A 21338-nucleotide genomic window follows, 5' to 3' on the forward strand; every position below is an offset into this window, starting at 1 on the left:
AGAGAGGCTAAATAATCTGCCTCAAATGTCATGGTTAGCTTGTGTTGGAGCCAAAGTTCAGAGGCTGGTCGGTCACTCCAGCTAGTGCTTTTCTAGTCACTCACATTCCCCACAATTCAGATCTATCTCTCCTCTGGGAATGTTACCCGTTGTCAGCTGTTTTCACATGTATCTGTAGAGGGAGGCCTTTTTAAATCTTGGTGGCTAAGATACTAAGAAAATTTGAAAAGGTTTCTACATAATGTAAAAGAGTGACATATAGCAAGTATTGGCCAGGCACAGTGGCTCACGCCTGTAATCCCAACACTTTGGGAGGCTGAGGCGGGCAGATCACCTGAGGTCAGTAGTTTAAGACCAGCCTAGCCAACATAGTGAAACCCCGTCTCTACTAAAAATACAAAAATTAGCTGGGCATGGTGGCGGGCGCCTGTAATCCCAGCTACTCGGGAGGCTGAGGCAGGAGAATCGCTTGAACCCGGGAGACAGAGGTTGCAGTGAGCCAAGATGGCACCATTGCACTCCAGCCTGGGCAACAAGAGTGAAACTCCATCTCAAAAAAAAAAAAAAAAAAAAGCAAGTATTGGGCATTGTCTTGTCTTGTTGGGGGGGCCATTGGGGGAGAGATAGGGTCTCACTCTGTCACCCCGGCCGGAGTACAATGGCATGGTGATAGCTCACTCCAGCCCCAAACTCCTAGGCTCAAGCAATCCTCCTGTCTCAGCCTCCTAAGTAGCTGGGATTACAGGCACCCACACATCCAACTATAAGCATTGTCTTTATAATGTGCTGCGTGTACCCGGTATTTTCTCAAATATTAAGGTTTTGAGTCCTTTCAACATCCTTTGAGATAGATATTAATGTCCCCAGTTTAACAAAAGAAGGACACAGTCTCAGAGATTAATTAAAGCAGAAGATTGGAAGTGTAACATCTACCCACAAATCTTATGTTCTGTCCATAATCCCATGCTATCTCTTTATTAAAAATACCACCTGAAAATGATACAAAAATTATAAAAAGGGGAATATTGTTTGTCTGGCAGAGAGTATTTATCAACAGTCATAATCTAACCATCTTGATTATGAGAGCTTTGTAATACTACCAATTGGTAACATCATGAAGAAAGGCATTATCTAATCTAAGCAAAATTTGTCTCAAATAATAACGTTTTATTCTGCTTGGTCCTCCCAAGGCATGTTCTCTATGGGATGGCCAGCTTTTTTGAGCATTACGCCAAATATTAAGGAAGAAGGAGCAATGAAAGAGGATTCCGGAATGCAAGATACACCCTACAATGAGGTTAGACCAAAATTATCTCATGTACAGTAACTAAGTAAAGAGATACATTGGCTTGTGACATTAAGCTAAATAAGGGGAAGCAAGCTTATAGCTGTTCTATAACTTAATTAGACAAAATGAAATGTAGGCTAAAATCAAGCCAAGATTAGTAGATACCAGATTTCAGTAAAAATTTAAACTATATCTTACTTCTGTAAGATGGGCTCAAATGTATATTATCAGCTCTTCTATAAGATAATATCTCTGGCCTTTTGGTAAAGGTGATAAGGGATGCTAAATTTTGCGAACCGATCATAGCTTTTTTTCTAAAAGCATTAGCAAGTTTATTTACAAATGCAGGTGGACGTAAAAGTTCACTAGTTTAGAAAAACTTCTGTTATGGAACATAAGCAGAGTTATTTTTCATTAACACAAAAAGAAACTTTCTACTGGGAATTACTTAGCAATAGTTCTGGTGAAGAAAACAGAATTCCTCTCATTAAGTAAAATATTTTATAAGCTAATTTTTAAGTCAGTATTACATAAATGGAAAAAACTATACAGAAAGTAAATTTTCAGATGAATGTTAATACAATTTTACACATGGTTCTACATCAATTTAGCATATATTGCAAATAAATGAAGTAAATGTAATTACATATTTATGTTAACTATTTTAAATAATGTTTAAGAACCTTTTCTTAAAGGAAATTGTTGAAAACATTCCAACAATATCATACATTTGCTTGAAAGCTTATATAACTTTATTCAGTTGAAAATTTATTAAGCCACTAGTATATGAAAGGAATTGAGGTAAGGGCTGAGAAAAAAAATAAGGTATAATTTCTGGTCTCAAAGAATTTAGAATATTGAGAAAGACAGTTCCTACAGAGTGGGGAATGGCCAGGCAAAAACAGATGCCCAGTGACCAAATCTAGGTATCATATACACTTGCAATTAGAAGGGGAACTCTTTTTTTTTACATGACAATTGTTGAAATGGTGATGAATAGAATGTAAATAAAAGCTCTTCATTTTTTTGTGTGCTGAGTCTTGATAGGACTTGAAGGTGTGAAATAAGAAGGGTCTTATAGGTGCAGCTGTAACACAGACAAAAGTATGGAGGTCAGAGAGTGTGCTAATAATGGAGTGGGATATGGTATGGCCAAATGCAAAGTCAATGACAGAGCACTGAAAGAAGGGGTCACTGAAAGGGAGGTTGGTGCCTGATTGTGGAGCTTCTTGAAGGCATGCTAGAGTTTGGACAGCAGCTTACATACTGGAGTTCCAACAAAGGTTTAAGGCACTGGAGGTCTCGTGATCAGATTTGTGTTTTACAAAGAAAGATTACTGGAGAGCAGCAATTGGAGAGGGAAAACAGATTCGCTCAAAACTGTTGCAGGGGTCAGGGAGTACGTAAGTCAGTAGCAGTGGGAATGGAAAGGAGGAGACAGATCTGAAGGCATTTCACAGATTTAAATTAGCACTTTTGAGGCACTAATTAGGTAACGGTAATGCGGGATAGGCAAGAATCCAAGATGACACCATGATCCCCTGCTGGGTTTTAAATGCCAGTAACAGAGGAAAAAGTTTGACAATGCAACAGCTTTGAAACCAAGTTTCAGGCATGAGCCACAATCCTAATCATGTAAAATCTCATTTTGATTGGGGGAATTGCAGAATATCCTGGTGGAGCAGCTATACATGTGTGTGGAGTTTCTCTGGAAGTCTGAGCGATACGAACTCATTGCTGATGTCAACAAGCCCATCATTGCTGTCTTTGAGAAACAACGAGACTTCAAAGTATGTATTCCAACCCTGTAGAAGGAATTATTTTAAATATCCTATGTTGAATTGGAAAATTACTTACAGTTTTCAAAATTAAAAACTCTCTATTTGTATGTCAGCGTGATCTTCATGAAACTCTTTCACTTATGGTTTCAGAAATTGTCAGATCTCTACTATGACATTCATCGGTCATACCTGAAAGTGGCAGAGGTGGTGAATTCAGAGAAGCGGCTGTTTGGTCGCTACTATCGTGTGGCATTTTATGGGCAGGTAAGTTCACCAGAAATAACATGGCCCATAAATTCTGCTGAGCAGTTGAATGTTGTCTTTCATTCTTTACGAGACATCTGTGTGTGCCAGTGAATGGAGAGGTATGGGTGTGTCTGACTATACTTGAGTGTTTCTCCGGATGTGATGGTCTATATGTTTGTCCATAGGAATGTACTGGAGATGGTCTATATGTTTGTCCATAGGAATGTACTAAGTTGGAAAACAAGTGAGCTAAGGAATCCATGGGTTGAGTTAACAGTGATTTCTGACTTCTCAAAGAAAGAGGGCACTTATTTTTCAACATTCTCTTCTTTCCAGCTCACCCTAAAATATCTAATTATGAGTTTATGTCATATATTAAAGTGAAATTAAATTGAACATGCTTTAAGAAATAACATTCCTAATATTCTAGGAAATAAGAGAATTCCTAGGGGCTCCACCGTATCAAACCTTTGATTTTACAATCACACAATTTCTTTTCTCCTATTTTCAAACTGCCACTGTTTCTAGACAGAATACCAGATGGTTATTTTGCTTCCTATATTGCAAGTCAGTATAATTTCAACGTTATTTTTCCCAGTTTACTGCATAACCAATGAAGAAGATGGAAAATATTACTTAGCCACTGTATTGGCCTGAAAGTGAACATACTATATATTAATTGTGAATGTCTCTGAGCAACATTTTCAATGGGATAAACCCAGGCACCATTCATTTCTTTTCGGGAAGGCTTATAACGCTATTATATTTCAGCAGACGTAGTTTAGACTGTTGCTCGTGTGGATAGACATCCCACATTCCATGCTTTTATTTTCAGAGTGGCAGTGGCTCTCAGACCTCACACTTCCTCTCCCCGCAACCTATCGTCTCACTTAGTAGCCCAGGCTGGAGTGCAGTGCAGTGGCATGATCTCGGCTTACTGCAACCTCCGCCTCCTGGATCCCGGCTCAAGCAATTCTCCTGCCTCAGCCTCCTGAGCAGCTGGGATTACAGGCAGGTGCCACCATGCCCAGCTAATTTTTGTATTTTTTAGTAGAGACAGGATTTCATTATGTTGGCCAGGCTGGTCTTGAACTCCTGACCTCTTGTGATCCACCCACCTCAGCCTCCCAAAATGTTGGGATTACAGGCGTGAGCCACCGTGCCCGGCCTCAGCTTCTTGTTCTTAAGGCTGCAGCGGAAGGAGTCAACTCCAGCATGTTCATTCTAGGTCACTCCCCATTGAAGTTGTTTGAAAAGTACATATTTTCCTCTGCTCACCAAAAGCAGCTTAAAAACTAACCTCTGGGCTGAGTGCCGTGGCTCACGCCTGTAATCCCAGCACTTTGGGAGGCCAAGGCGGGCGGATCATGAGGTCAGGAGATCGAGACCATTCTGGCTAACAAGCTGAAACCTTGTCTCTACTAAAAATACAAAAAATTAGCCGGGTGTGGTGGAGGGTGCCTGTAGTCCCAGTTACTCGGGAGACTGAGGCAAGAGAATCGCATGAACCCGGGAGGTACAGCTTGCAGTGAGCCGAGATCGCGCCACTGCACTCTAGCCTAGGTGACAAGAGTGAGACTCCGTCTCAAAAAAAAAAAAAAGGAAAGAAAAAAAAGAACCTCTGAATTAATAAAGCTAGATACTTTCTACCTGGAAAAGAGAAGTATCACCAAGTACCACTTATTATAAACAAATAATCCAACCAGGATTTTTCTCAGGACACAGCAACATCAGGATGGTGGAGACAGAGAAACTAATGGTCTGAAAAATAGGGATCTGCATAAACAATCTATAGAATATAAAAAGCAAATTTAGACATTTTGGGGGTCCATGGAAAAGAATCTGAACTATCTGAAGTGAGAACATAGATGGGGAGAGAGCGAGGTGTGGGAACCTTCAGAAGAGGAAGAGAGAAAAGAGAAAATGACACTTTGGAGCCATTTGGGAAGCTACGAAGAAAATATACAATTTGTGACATTGGTGAGACAGCAAGAAAAGTGGCAGAAGATGTTATAAGTAGGGAAGGGGATGTGGGAGCAGAAGAATTGAAAGGGAAAACCAGAGTTTCAAGGGAGATGGCCACAGGCTAACTGGGCAGCACAGAAGTAGCACAAAAGATGTGCTTCTGGGTCACCAAGACATGACTCTGTAACGCCTCAGGCATTCCTTCCAATGAAAAAGTAAAAAAACTCATTGATAACCTGATCATGAAAACAGGATTGCCTACCAGATGGTTGCTGCAACCACTATCTGAGACACGGGCTCTAAAGCAGGTAGAAGTGAATCACGCTGCTTTTCAACTAGTTTTTAATGCAGATGTTTACTCTTTTCTTCTTTTGGTCTTGATTGTTCCAGGCCGTGGTAAGTTCTCACTCACTCTCGCTCTCCATTTGCATGCCCTAACACCCCTCACACTTCCCTCTGTATGGTTTTACTGAAACTTAACCTTTTTGTGCAAATCAACATTTGGTACGAAGGGTGAGATAATCCTGCTTTCATTCATTTTTGGAATCATCCTGCATCTCTTTAACTAAGTTACGTTTATGCCAGTTATCTGAATTACAAAAAATGTATCCTTTGTTTTTCACACATGCTATCTCTCTGCCTAAAGGTAGATGTAGTCTGAAAGCCTTACATACACAAACACACACAGAGATAAGTATGGGTACCGCGTATCTTAAATATACGTAGCACAGACTAGGTATTGTAGATTGTCTACTTATTTCAGGCCACTATGAGCTGCAGCTTATTAAGAACAGAATGGTCAGAATTTTGGAAGTTGGAGTGATGGTTATTGGTGGACACCTCCCAAGATACTGAAAAAACTGTGTATTTTCCAAAGGAGTGTCTTAGAGAGATGGGGGTCTATGGTGGTGAGCTCTGAGCATTCTCAGAGGTGATGGGAGTAATTCCCAACATAAAAGATGAACTGGGGAATAAATCTTTACCCAATACGTCTGGGTAAGTCTCCAGAGATGCAGAAAGGAGCAAGGTAAGAAATTTGGAGAATAAGCCATGTCCAAAATAACCTGCCAGTACCCAGAGCTCTGTGACAAAGGATTTTCTTCATATTATTTTGAGCCATATGAAATTGCCTATATTCAATCACTTTTTTATGTGCAAAAATGGCAACTTTATATGGTTCAACATAATTATTGTCAGTTAAGCTGGAAAGAGAGAACATTTAATATTCACACATTGTTCATATTCAGCCCTACTTGTCTGACCAGTGCATACTTTTTTGTAATTCTTTAAATTCCTTCCCACATTCATACCATATCAGCATTTTCTATGTTCATTTATAAATATGGGATTATGGGCCCTTAACTCACCTACTAAAAGAATACTTGAAAACCCCTGTACTAAATAGACTGAGGGGGGCAGTGGGGAAGCATTGGGGGGGCCCTTGCAAATGACCTAACTTTATTTTTCTTTCAGACTCCTCAGTAAAGTGTGCTGATTTTGCACCTGATTTTTTTTTTTAATGCTGCAGTACTCTCACTTGTCTTTGTAAAAAATTCCAAGGCCGGGGGCAGTGGCTCACGCCTGTAGTCCCAGCACTTTAGGAGGCCGAGGAGGGCGGATCACGAGGTCAGGAGATTGAGACCATCGTGGCTAACACGGTGAAACCCTGTCTCTACTTAAAATTCAAAAAATTAGCCGGGCGTGGTGGCAGGCCCCTGTAGTCCCAGCTACTCGGGAGGCTGAGGCAGGAGAATGGCGTGAACCCGGGAGGCGGAGCTTGCAGTGAGCCGAGATTGCGCCACTGCACTCCAGCCTGGGTGACAGAGTGAGCCTCCATCTCAAAAAAATAAATAAATAAAATAAAAACAAAAATAAATAAATTCCAGTCTGAGCTTAAAACGCAAAGTGTTTTGTTAAATCCTCTGACTGAGAACCTGCCTAAGCACGACACTCCATAAGCTCAAATCCAGCTACCTTTGAACAACGAGAACTAATGGAGGTTGTCCTGATAAATCAGCAAATTAGAGCCTCAGTCATCACTGCTTAGATGAGATTCAAATGCCTGTCTCAAGATACCACATGGAGAGTGAGAACTGCGGGATTCAACAGGAGCAGACAGCACACATCACTTCACACTCGATGATAAATAAATACCAAGTAGACTCCAGCATTCCCCAGAACGTGTACAGAATGAAGGTTCCAAAGATTTAAGATAAAATCTTGACTACTTGATTAGCATAATCCCCACGGTCAGAAATAATTTCTTATTCATAATGGTGCTTTATGTCCCATATGGTATAAAAGTTATCTTTTAATATCCAAGTTGACATGCCTTGCAATGATGTTAAAAAGATTATGGAAATATGACATGCAATAGGCTCTTTACCTGCACAAAGGCCTTTGGGTACATTTTTTTAGTGTCCCATGTAGACCACTGCTCTCATTTTATAGTTTTGGCTGAGGTATTAATACTGTGTCTGTAATGAGCCAGACACTAGAAAACAAGTATAAATAAAACTGATCATTCATAGCAGGAACTTTACAAAAATGCAAGTCTTGCGCAACATGAACTGTCTAATGCAACACCCGGCATCAGCATCAATATGGAAATTGGACATACAGCAGCCTATACAAAGTGTCCTCCAAAGTGTCCCTGAAGTATTGATTTCCACAGTAATGAAACAGCAGCAGTGAGCAAACATCAACTATAATCAATGAAGTCCTTAGGCCCTGGTATTTAACGTGAAAGCAAGTGAATACCCGTTACATAACAAAATATCAGATGCCCCTGGAATTAAGTAAAAGACCTGGGAGAATTTTATTCTATCCACCAAAGGCCCTAGATGCCATAATTTGCAGTCATGCCTGTATGGGTGTACTTGCATCTCAGGATCTTAATAAAAAAGGAATTTGGGGGAGGAGGGAAGGTGCATGTGTAGTGTGGAAAACCGCCATCTCCACTTTGAGACATGATATAGCTCTCCGCCTATAGGAAAGTTGCTGATCTAGGCCGCATATCTGTACCATATAAACATCATAATTGAGTTCTGATGTATATGCTAAGAGAAGCTACATGAATGCAGAGAAATTCATTCATGTAGCTTCTTTTCTCTTAGCATTTAGCCTCGTATTGACATTTTCTGGCCCATCTTTTGTATACTAGATTCCTTTTCAAATACATTCTTCTCTTTGTGAACTTTGAATGAGTCTAATATAATACCAGGGGCCCTGATATTTGACATCACAGTGATGATCCAGGGACATTGCAAGATGCTAACGTACCTGCAAAAGCATCTGAGGAGGAGTCAATGCTTTTAGTTGTCAGTTTATTGAAGTCCATTTTTACCATAATGTATTGCCTTAAAGTTTCATAATTCATACAGTCCTTGTTTAACCAGGGCGTGTTCTTTCTTGACCAGAGCAGATGAAGGTGTTTATTGCATTGCAAAATGACATTTTAAAAATCAAACTGGCAAGGGAAGTGCAGAGATCACCTTTCCCATTGCCTTGAAATTCAGTCAGCTTATGAACTTGGGGCTAAAGCAAAAGAGAAACTGACCCTGGTTTTTGTCACTCTGTGTCCCTGTTTATAAATCATTTATGTCATAGACAGAGCTGAAATGGAAGCCTTCCTTCAGATAGTGCCTGTAGCTCCGTGGGCTTTGCTTTGATAGCTTCCCTGGGTATAAGGTAAGCCTGCATTCCAAACATTTTCAGAGCTGCCATTTGTCTGGCTTCAAAACTGTTTACAGAAACCCCAGGGGACAGCAGATTAAACGCTTTATTCTGCTCCTCCATCTCCTTCTTACTCATTTTACAAAACAGATTTACCTTTCCAAGCTCTTTAGAAAAAGGTTCCAATCACTAATTTATCAGTTACCAAAATATTCAAATGAGCTTCAATAGACCTTTTATAATAAGAAAAACTTCATTGCCTAAGCAAGAGAAGCTGGAAGTATGTATTTTCAAGCACTGAACACTGAGTTACGCTGCATAAAAGCCAGAACTCAAATTGCTTTATAGATACCGAGTTTTTTCGTCATTGTTGTCATCACCACCAGCATCATCATCATTACCATCCTCAACATAGCTAGCACTCACCAAAGGCCATCTGATTACCAGGTGTGGTCCTTACAACCCCCCAGTAGGTTGCTGAGTCTGAATTTTCCCACCCCATAGCCCAAGGAGGAGGGATGAAAGAAAGCCACAGGTTATGAACAAGGCCACAAAGGTCACGATGATGGCAATTTTTTTTTTTTTTGAGACGGAGTCTCACTCTGTCGCCCAGGCTGGAGTGCAGTGGCTCAAACTTGGCTCACTGCAACCTCCGCCTCCTAGTGATTCTCCTGCCTCAGCCTCCTCAGTAGCTGGGACTACAGGCATGCGTCACCATGTCCAGCTAATTTTTGTATTTTAAGTAGAGAAAGCGTTTCACTATGTCGGCCAGGATGGTCTCAATCTCTTGACCTTATGATCCACCCACCTTGGCCTCCCGAAGTGCTGGGATTACAGGAATGAGCGACCGCGCCCGGCCGATGATGGCAATTTTTACCTGCCTCCTACCACTCATTTTTTGCTCACTCTAGATTCAGAAATTTGTCAGGGGTTTACAGTGAAAATGTGTCTTTATACTAGTTTTCACACTATGGTGAAAAATAAAAAATCTTTTCCTGAACCTTAGAGACATTTTTCTCCTTGAAATTGAAGTTGCAAATGTTGCTTCAGCTTTAGCCCCATGAGGATTCTGCCTGAAGGCTTCAGAAGGTCTTATTTCTCTGATGTGTCAGTCTGTCAATTGTAGCCACTAACTCCTGACCTTGAATCAGACAAAACTCCACAAAGACAGCAACAGAAAAAAACATAGCAGGCTGGAAGTCATGTGGGAGTGGAGTCAGACCTCACTACCCTTATGAAATCTACAGGAATGACAGGGAGCTGCTTTTCATGCTTTCAACATCATATGACACTTTGTAGCAGTTTGGGGTCAAGGCACTTATAATTACTTGTATTTTTGCCTTGAACATTTCTCGAAGAAATTGTTCATTAAAAACATCTTTATTTAAAGCCATGGACTATTTTCCAGTTATGCCTGGTGCATATACGCCTATTTAAGATGTATGCCCTTTTAAGAATTCTTCCATTCATCTGCTTACGCAACAAATAGAGTGATCTCCCCCTAAAGACCAGGCATTGTGCTAAACACTGGGCATGCAACGTTGAAGACACACTTCCTGCCTTTAGAAAGCCCAAAGTCAATTAGGGAGATGTGCAAGGAAGCAGGCGATTACCTGATTGGCAAGAATTCCACTATGGAGTAGACCTTATTCATTTGCTTCTGCAAAGGTACAGCTACAGTACACTTAGAATACAAATTACCCTGTTAAAGATGATCCCATTTGCATGTATGAAAGTGCTTTTGAAGTATAAAGCATCATACAGATTTGAGTTTAATCAATATTCTTAGATTGTCTCACATTAACCATGAAAAAATATAGCACTGGGACACTTTGCCTATGCTTTTTTTTTTTTTTTTTTTTTTTTGAGACGGAGTCTCGCTCTGTCGCCCATTCTGGAGTGCAGTGGCACAATCTCGGCTCACGGCAAGCTCCGCCTCCCAGGTTCACGCCATTCTCCTGCCTCAGCCTCCCGAGTAGCTGGGACTACAGGTGCCCGCCACCACGCCTGGCTAGTTTTTTTGTATTTTTAGTAGAGACAGGGTTTCACCGTGTTAACCACAATGGTCTTGATCTCCTGACCTCATGATCCACCTGCCTCAGCTTCCCAAAGTGCTGGGATTACAGGCGTGAGCCACCACACCCGGCCACCTATGCTTTTTTTATCATATAATTTTTAAATAGTCAAAAGTGATTTTTTAATATGGCTAAGTTTCCTTTTGACGTCCAGTGTCTTCACCCAGACCTCAAAAGCCATTTCCTTATGGGTCAACTCTACAATCAGGAGAAACCAGATATAGCCTGTAATTCCAGCACTTTGGGAGGCCAAGGTGGGTGGATCATCTGAGGTCAAGAGTTCGAGTTCGCCAACATGGCGAAACTCCATCTCAATTAAAAATACAAAAATTAGCTGGGCGTGGTGGCACACATCTGTAGTCCCAGCTACTTGGGAGGCCGAAGCAGGAGAATCACTTGAATCCAGGAGGCAGAGGTTGCAGTGAGCCAAGATCACACCTCTGCACTCCAGCCTGGGCGACAGAGCAAGACTCTACAAAAAAAAAAAAAAAAGAAACCAGATATCCTTGGGTTCTTAACTCCAAACTTAATCTGGTATTCTGAGGCCACATGTATTCCACAGGAAAAATGCTTCTGTGTCTCTTCAAAGAGAAGGAATTATAAAGATTGCTTCACTTAGTTATCTTCAGATAATAGAATCTTCCCTTCCCTCTGCTTCCAACCAGACAAATAAATTAATAGAGGCTAAAACCTACTTGCTCTTGTGGAATAAAAATGATGATATGGTTGCTATTTTTAATCCTATAATGTCTTCCTTTTCAAGAATGTAAAAGATCTCTTAGTAAGGTAGATTGCATGATTAAGTTACATATAGCTAAGTTTCAGCAGGTCCCTGAAGTCATGTTGACGTAAAGTTATTTTTTAAATAGCAGTACTTGGGAGCATAACACATGTAATTTCTGTTACGACAACTATATAAAGTCTTGTGATTTTTCATCGAAGATTATGTGGGATGCACGTCAGCCCATTTAAATAGCTTTACATGCCGTACACATTTCCTATGTTAGTTTCAAAGACTTATAGAAGATCTTATTAAAAAGGATACTGACTGCTCTTTGCTGCAAAAAATTGCTCCATATTTCATGTTCTACCCCAAGCTACCACAAGAGGGCATGCTTCCCCCAAAATATATGCAAGTAGGTAGTACCATTGAGTTCTACAAATAGAGAAAACAGTATTTGCAAGATATTTCATGAGTTTCTTTGGCCTGGCTAGGAAATATTTACATTAATGTCTGATTATAAGATGATATTTTATTTTCTTCACTGTGTTTTCTCCGATTTTGAATGTTATAGGGTGTTAACCAATGGATTGGATGACAACCAAAAACTGTATATATATTTTTTAAGTAAATGGCTTTTTGTTTTGCTTTTGATTTATGACTAGCATTCTCTAATAAAATTGGTGGTTCATTATGTTCCATAGGGCTTTTTTGAAGAAGAAGAAGGTAAAGAGTATATTTACAAAGAGCCTAAGCTGACAGGTCTGTCCGAGATTTCCCAAAGACTCCTCAAGCTCTATGCAGATAAATTTGGAGCAGACAATGTGAAGATAATCCAGGATTCCAACAAGGTAGAGGAAAATCAGTTTTCATGCAAGTGCTAACAATTGACTGAGTTTTTTATTCTTTAACCACATTAAGTTTTCATTTTCTGCCTGATGATGCAAAGTAAACTACTAAAACGATTTTAGATGTTTTGCTTGTTTGCCTATTGGTTGGTTAGTTGGTTAGTAATTTGAGGGAAGAAGAGTCAAAAACATTGTATGTGTTTATTTGGGTAACTTTTAAAAAGATCTTAGTAAATTCTCTATGTCTCCATTGGTTATTTGCATTTGAATAGCAATCAAAGCCTTAAAGTAATTGGGCTCAGTGGTAGAACTGGAGAAAACAGCAAATTGAAAATATTTATTATCAGGGAAGTCTTCCTAGGCGTATTAGTCAGGGTTCTCTAGAGGAACAGGACTAATAGAATAGATGTATATATGAAAGGGAGTTGATTAAGGAGTGTTGACTCACACGATCACAGGGTGAAGTCCCACAATAGGCCATCTGCAGGCGGAGAAGCAAGGAAACCAGTCTTGTGTCCCAAAGCATCAAAAGTAGGGAAGTTGACAGTGCAGCATTCAATCTGTGGCTACAGGCCCGAGAGCCCCTGGCAGATCACTGGTGTAAGTCCAGGAGTCCAAAAGCTGAAGAACTTGCAGTCTGATGTTAGAAGGCAGGAAGCATCCAGCACAGGAGAAAGATGGAGGTCAGAGACTTAGCCAGTCTAGTCCTTGCACATCCCTCTGCCTGCTTTTATCCTGGCTGTACTGGCAGCTGATTAGATGGTGCCCACCCAGATTGAGAGCAGGTCTGCCTCTCCCACCCAGTTCACTGACTCAAATGTTAATCTCCTTTAGCGACACCCTCAATGGACACACCCAGGAACAATACTTTGCATCCTTCAATCCAATCAGGTTGACATTTAATATTAACCATCACAGTAGGCCACACCAATTTTGAAAGCTGTCCCCTATAATAGAGGCAGACTTGCCAGTTACATTACATTAACCTTTGAACATTCAGTTACCCTCCTCTTGGCTCCAGAAAGCAAATACTTACCTCTTCTCTTAGATTACTCAGCATCTTCTTATACACTCTTGTTCAGTTAGCCAACCTCTATCAAATGCCTACTGAATGCCAAGCCCAAAACTGGAGATGAGGCACACAGGGTCTCTTCCTTCTGGAGCTCACAGTTCACATGGGGCTAAGAAGAGAAGGACCTGTGCAAACAGCCAGTTAAATAGATTACAATCAAGTATCACGAGAGAGTCAAAGTCCAAGTTGTACAAGGAAAGCTCAGGGCAGGGGACCTCTCTTAACAGCTCATTCTTGGTTGGGCAGCATTACATAGATGGGATGATGTTTGAGTTAGTTTGCCGGAAGCAAAGGGCATGCTGAGAAGCCCAACACATGCAATGATGGGGAGGAATGAAAGAGGGAGATATGTGTAGAGAATGGCAGGCCTTTGAAACACAGGTTGGATAGAAGAGTGTGGCAGAAGATGGAGGTGGAAAAGATGGTTTTTGCCCAATGGCATACAGTCCTATTGGGCTATAGAAGTCTTTTTTTTTTTTTTTTTTTTTTTCTGTCCTCTTTTACAAACTCAAGTTTGGAGGCATCTGGGCATGAAATCCCTGAGTCTGGGCAGAAAGTTTTGTGACTGCGTTCATCATTCTCCTTCTCAGCTTGATGGCTACAGTCCCCTTCCCCAGAAAGGCAGGCGGCTGGAACTACTGTGTTGCTGGTCTCCAAAGTAGAAAGTATGCACAGAGTTCCTGGGGCAGCGTGGGGGATGAGAAAATGCCAAATTTGGTATCAGAACAACTTGAGTCTTCATTCCACCATCCCACCACCTATCAGCTGATGATCTTAGAGAAATTAGTTGGTCACTCTAAATCTCTATTTTTGATCTATAAAATGGTTACAATTATACCTACCTTATAGTGTAATTAGTAGTAGCATTACAAATAAATTCAGGAGGTCCCTCAAATCTCTGGGAGTGGATAGGCAGCGGATGGGTAGACAGATGGAGAAAACTGGAAGAATTTTTAAAATTCTTTGAGGTTTCATTAGAAAAGAAGCTGAGAACTCCATCTCTTCCAACTCCAAAGGAGAGCAAGTGTGATTTCCTGGATTTTCTTAGTACCCCCAGCCTGTCTTCCTTGCTATTTGTCAAACTCACTCCCCAAAGCAGAGTTGAATTTTTTAAAAATGCGTAGGATGACTTGTTACAGATTAGAGAAGGATCCTGACATTAAAACTACAAAATTTCGCAATCATGTAATAGGCTCCTCAGCTAATCTGCTAAATAAAACAAGGAACCTCCCTCCTTGCCACAAGCCCAAAGCCAGTGGCCCCAGTCTAGATACATGGGTAAAATCATAGAGGGACCAAAATGTATTTTTTAAAAGTTTTCATTTGAAATGCTGTCAAGAAGCTTGCATTCTAGGGCTGGGTGCAGTGGCCCATCACTGTAATCCCAGCATTTTGGGAGGCCAAGAGGACAGATCTCTTGAGGCCAGGAGTTTGAGACCAGCCTGGCCAACACAGCAAAACCCTCTGTACTAAAAATACAAAAATTAGCTAGGTGTGTTGGCACATGCCTGTAATCTCAGCTACTAGAGAATCTGAGGCAGGAAAATCACGTGAACCCAGGAGGCGGAGGTTGCACTGAGCCGAGATCGTGTCACTGCACTCCAGCCTAGGAGACAGAGCAAGACCCTGTCTCAAAAAATAATAATAATAATAATGAACAAAATTAAGAAATAAAAGAAGTTTGCATTCCAGACAAAGGTGATTAAACATTCATTACAGCGAAGAGAGAAAATAAAGGAATGTTATTTACATGCCACAACCAGGCACATCTGGAAGAGCCTCAGCTACTTGGTGAGCTGGCTCCAATCCCCCGTCTACAGACCAGGCTGCTCAGGTGCAGTCCAACCTTTATTCTCTCTGTGATCCTGCCTAGCTCTGAAATGATGTGACTGCCTATTTTTCTCCAAGGGGAGAGGCACAGCCTCGTTGGTATGCAAGCTGAGGGAATGGGAGCTTCCTGCTTTCAGGAGCACTCCAGGGCACACCACTCACTTTGCCCATAATCTGTTAACACAGGTAAACCCCAAGGATTTGGACCCCAAATATGCCTACATCCAGGTGACCTATGTCACGCCATTCTTTGAGGAAAAGGAAGTTGAAGACCGGAAGACAGATTTCGAAATGCACCACAACATCAACCGCTTTGTCTTCGAGACGCCCTTCACACTGTCGGGCAAGAAGCACGGTGGAGTGGCGGAGCAGTGCAAGCGACGGACGATCCTGACAAGTAGGTGCAGGCAGCCGGGCCACATGTGTGCACCTGTTCCAGCACAGGCCCCTTTATAGGGCTGGATCAGTAGGCATCAAGAGTTATTTCAGTCCTGCAGAGAAGTACTCAAAATGTGCTAACTTGGAAATGTTTGCCAAGAAGAGATTTCCATCTCTTTATTCTCTATTAACAGAAGTCAACCAGAGGAGAAATTGTCAAAAGAGTTGCTTTGCATACCTGTTCCCTTTAGGTTGTAAGTGTGAAGGGTCATGAGGTCAGTGCCTTGGGAAAGGCACAAGGCACTCTGAACTTTCCTCTGAGTCTACCTTCAACTGTTTTAGGGTTAGCAGCTCTCATCGTGTGCTTTGGGGCGACATTCTAAACCACCACTCTGGGATTCAAATTCTTCATCTGTAGAGCTAATGCAGATGTGGATCTCCAGTATCCCTCCACGCGCTCTCTAGATCTATGCTGTGAGCTAGTCATCCTTTCATTTCCTCAACACACATTTAATGAGGCCCTACTAGGGGCTGGGCACTGTTCTAGGTACTGGCAATGCAAATGAAACATGATTCTTGCCCTCAAGGTGCTCACAGTAACCAAGTAAGGCAAGAATTTCAGGTGAGCAGAGCATGAGAAATGAAACAAGAGCACCCGTGGGGGCTCCTAAAGCTGGCTGCAAGGTGAGCAAGGGCATTCTGGAGGAAATGATCAGTAACCCGCTTTGAGACCTGGGCCATCCCGGATTAGGCTACAGCCTGTCAGTAGCACTGACGTCTAAACTGTGACAAGCATCTGCCTTCAGCAAATGTATCCAAAACTTTTGAAATAAAAAAGCCACAACAAAGCTATATCAATATATACTATTTGGCATATATTTAGGCATTCTGTATTGTGGGTTAGTATAGTTTTTATATGAATTTACAAGTTGCTGTGGAAGCTTTAATCTTTTCAGTGTTTAGAAATTCTAAAGGCTGGCCGGTTGCGGTGGCTCACGCCTGTAATCCCAGCACATTGGGAGGCGAAGGCGGGTGGATCATGAGGTCAAGAGATCGAGACCATCCTGGCCAACATGGTGAAACCCCATCTCTACTAAAAATACAAAAATTAGCTGGGCGTGGTGGTGCACACCTGTAGTCCCAGCTACCTGGGAGGCTGAGGCAGGAGAATCACTTGAACCCGGAAGGCAGAGATTGTAGTGAGCCAAGATCGCGCCACTGCACTCCAGCCTGGCGACACAGCGAGACTCCATCTCAAAAAAAAAAGAAAAAAAATCTAAAGGCCTAAAACAGCCCTGAGAATGAGGGCCTGTTAGCAGTGAAGGCAGAAGAGCACACCAGGTCAAAGGAGTTTGGGCAAAAGCTAAGAGGTATGAGAGAGGATGGCACCTAGCAGAAAAAGTAACTCCCACGCATGAAAAGCATGCAGAATGGAAGGTGCCATGTGCTGTGAAATGATAGGTGATTCTCTGGTCCTTCAGGGAAACCCTTGACTCTTCAGTAATCCTCAACCTTGAAATCCCTTTTGTATGGCTTTTGTGCAGCGAGTCACCTGTTCCCCTACGTGAAGAAGAGAATACAAGTCATTAGCCAATCGAGCACAGAACTGAATCCAATTGAAGTGGCAATTGACGAGATGTCCAAGAAGGTTTCTGAGCTTAATCAGCTTTGCACAATGGAAGAAGTGGACATGATCAGACTGCAGCTCAAACTGCAAGGAAGTGTCAGCGTGAAGGTGAGTAAGCATTGCCCAGGGCTGAGATGCACATGGCCAATGAAACTGGGTGGAAAATGCCCTGAGAACTTTGTTTACAAAGAATATAAGAAACATTTTTCTGTTTGTGAGAACACCTTTATCTGGGTCTTTAAAATTGCTTCGAGTTGTCAATGTGCATTAACGTTACTCGAAACCTGTAGATATCTCTTTCTTAGGTTTAGCTGAAATAAAATGTATTCTTCCTCCACTCTGCTATCCCATCTTCTATGGATAACTGTGTCCTATATCTGTATACTAACAAATGAATTAACAAATGAAAAAACACCACATTCTTGTACATATCTGTCATTAAGGGCCTTAAAAAATTGTTCTGAAACAAATCCAAAAAAGAATGATTACTAGTTCATAAAAGGTGTATACATGTTTATCTGTCTGGCAGAGCTGTGACAGGAAGCAGCTGGCATGCTCAGTGAGTGATTGAGGAGGATAGAGTAAATAAACTGTTCCCAAAAATGTGTGCAGCCTTTGGGAAAGCCAGAAAGGGCTGGCACAGGGACTGGCAGCACTCAGGCGGTGTGACCAGTGTAGACCTGAAGATGTAAGCAGAGGAGGGTTAGTGGAAGCAGACAGGGGAGCTGAGAGGTCTGTCTGATGACAGACAAGTAGACAGGAGGGGCTTCAGCTGGCGATAAGGAGGCTTCTGCAAGCAGGAAGCCTGGGGCCTAGTACTCTGACCAGAGCCAGGCAGGTGAGGTGAGTAAGGCACTCACCTCGGGCACAAAATTAAAGGGAGCCCCAAGTAAATCAGGAATAAGGCATGCATTTTTATTTATTGTATTAATAAATTGATCCTAAGTATTCATAAGGAACAAAGTATTAAATTTTAAAATAAAGGAAGATCAGTAGTAGCACCCTGCACAGCTGTATTGGAGCCTAAAAGCCAAAGGCGGCTGGACGCAGTGGCTCACGCCTGTAATCCCAGCACTTTGGGAGGCTGAGGCGGATGGATCACTTGAGGTCAAGAGTTCGAGACCAGCCTCGCCAACATGGTGAAACCCCCACCTCTACTAAAAATACAAAAATTAGCCAAGCGTGGTGGCACACGCCTGTGATCCCAGCTACTTGGGAGGCTGAGGCAGGATAATCGCTTGAACCTGGGAAGTGGAGGTTGCAGTGAACTGAGATCGCACCATTGCACTCCAGCCTGGGTGACAGAGCAAGACTCCATCTCAAAAAAAAGAAAGAAAGAAAGAAAAAAAAGCCAAAGGAAAAATTAATGCTACTGATCCTGACACTGACCACACTCTCTCCTTCCCTACCTCGTCTGTGTCCCCCATGGGCCGAGAAGGCCAGAAAGCATGAGAGCCATGGTCCTGTCCCATGCAGGATGACTTCCCTAGGCACATAGCTGAGTGGAGGGAAGTGGAGATTGGATCTGAAGAAGCAAAAGATGGTACACCCAGTACCAGTGACTGCATCTGCCACACTGGCCATGCCTGCTGGTCACAGGCCCCTGAAGTCAGCTTCCTTCATCTTTTACCATTTTCCTTCCCAAGCCTGACAGCCACATTAAAAGCTTCTATGCACTAAAGGATTTGGACTCTTGCACAAGTGAGGCCATCCATGTGCATGAGCATGAACTGAACCCAGCATTGTGCATTCATTCAGCAAATCTGATAAATGCCTCCTTGAGCCAGAATCTAAGCCAGACCATGAAATGGAAGCCAGTGAAACAAAGATTCCGGGGCAGTGCCCACACCACCGCCACTGTGGGTTATCCCTTCAAAGTAGTATGTGTTTATCTGAGTGTTAATAGAGAAAAACTAGCACTTCAAACATTTGATTTCACAAATGTTCAATTTAAATAAATATCCTGGAGTTACTAGAAGTGAGTCTAGTTTTAAAAGCTATTAAGAAAACGGCAGATTCGGTGGGTGGGTCATGCCTATAATCCCAGCACTTTGGGAGGCCGAGGCAGATGGATTGCTTGAGGCCAAGAGTTCGAGACTAGCCAGGACAATGTAGTGAGACCGTCCCCATCTCCAGAAAAACTTTTTTAAAAAAATTAGCCAGGCATGGCAGCAAACGCCTGTAGTCCCAGCTACTTGAGAGGCTGAGGCTAGAGGATTACTTGAGCCCAGTAGTTTGAAGCTGCAGTGATCATGCCACTGCACTCTAGCCTGGGCAACAGAGTGAGACCCTGTCTCCAACAAAGAAAACAATGAAGAAAAAAAAATAGCAGTTCAGGTAATGTGCAGATATGGCAAAAAAAAAAAACAAAGAATATGGCAGGGTTGGCAAAGGACTGAAGTTTAGGAAGTTTGTCAATGAAAGGTAGAGCTCAGACTCATGCTTTATTGACAAGTTGGAGGACGGCAACTAAGTCAGGTATACAAATGAGTGGACTAGAAGGCAGGGTGTAAGATCGGGGTACCACACCATTGGTGCCCAGCTGCTACTCCTTCCATGCAGAAGGTAGATCTTCCTCCACCAATTCTCTTCTCAACAGGTTAATGCCGGGCCAATGGCCTATGCACGAGCTTTTCTTGAAGAAACCAATGCAAAGAAGTACCCTGACAACCAAGTAAAGCTTTTGAAGGAGATCTTCAGGTAAGCTTCTCTTTGTTGGAGTGTTCTTCCTTGAACTTCCTCAGACAGGGAGTCCTCAATCCCCCAAGAATCCATCACACCAAAACTCACTGAGGTGGCAGAGTCCATCAGCAGCCTGACTCTGAACTCACAGTCACTGAACTCAATGCCACTTGCGAGGACTGGTTTTTAATTTGTTTAATGCTGTTGCTAAAGGCAATTTGCAGATGCATGTGGGCAGGCCCTTGACGTGAATGAGCGCCTCATCAAAGAGGACCAGCTGGAGTACCAGGAAGAACTCAGGTCCCACTACAAGGACATGCTCAGCGAACTCTCCACTATCATGAATGAGCAGGTAAGCGCTCCTTGGTGCACATGCGCGATCAGTGGACAGAAAATCCCTTTCACCCCCAATGCCAGAAGGACAGGAAAGAGGCCCTTTTCTTGCTGCAGAAATCACTGCATCAGTGCCATGTTGCTGATCTATTTTCTCTCCTGTGCACACCACCTCTTGCCCCAAAGCAGAGGTCAGGTTGGGGAAAAATCTATAGGAAAGGATTATGAGAATCCAGATACTTTCCACAGTCCACATGAACCCTTGGTTTTTCTAGACTATGTGAGTCCCATCAAATGCTGAGGAACACTGTGTGGCATTCCCATGAGGGTTTGCTGCCACCCTCCGCCATCCCTGGTTGAGGACCGCACAACTCTAAGGCTGTGATGTGGAGTCCACAGTTGAGGGGGTCTCTGCACTATACTCAGGATGAACCCCAAGACTAGTCATGGCTGTTTGCTACCAAGACTGCCTCTGTGGCGGCTGGGCCTCCTGCAGATGTGCAGAATTCAGATAAAACTCTACCACCCACTCCATAAGCAAGTCATCCGTGATGTCTCGGATGTGTACAGCATGTTCTGTAAGGCTGCACACAAAATGTGGGCATTCAGTCATCTCAGTACTTTTTGGGTGACTAAAAATCAACTGGTTGAAAGCCAAATGTTACTTCCTGGCCGAGTTCCTAGAATTCATAAATACCCCCACGCTCTACCTGCACATCTCAGCACCCATGTCCCCCCCACAAACCCCCACGCTCTACCTGCACATCTCAGCACCCATGTCCGCCCCATACCCCCATGCTCTACCTGCACATCTCAG

At 42.5% G+C, this 21338-nt stretch overlaps 1 protein-coding gene across 1 annotated transcript in view; it reads left to right on the plus strand.

Annotated features, from left to right (window-relative positions):
• The window catches only part of DOCK10 (dedicator of cytokinesis 10), a 194811-nt gene that overhangs the window by 168513 nt on the left and 4960 nt on the right, over positions 1–21338 (plus strand). The window contains exons 48-55 of the mRNA XM_011995068.1: positions 1191–1297; positions 2956–3078; positions 3220–3333; positions 12456–12602; positions 15688–15898; positions 17424–17614; positions 20106–20206; positions 20402–20540. Of these exons, the coding sequence (XP_011850458.1) occupies positions 1191–1297; positions 2956–3078; positions 3220–3333; positions 12456–12602; positions 15688–15898; positions 17424–17614; positions 20106–20206; positions 20402–20540 (1133 nt within the window). The remainder of the gene's footprint in view (positions 1–1190; positions 1298–2955; positions 3079–3219; positions 3334–12455; positions 12603–15687; positions 15899–17423; positions 17615–20105; positions 20207–20401; positions 20541–21338) is intronic.

Source organism: Mandrillus leucophaeus, unplaced genomic scaffold, assembly GCF_000951045.1.
Source record: "Mandrillus leucophaeus isolate KB7577 unplaced genomic scaffold, Mleu.le_1.0 Scaffold469, whole genome shotgun sequence".
Classification (NCBI taxonomy): Eukaryota; Metazoa; Chordata; class Mammalia; order Primates; family Cercopithecidae; genus Mandrillus; species Mandrillus leucophaeus.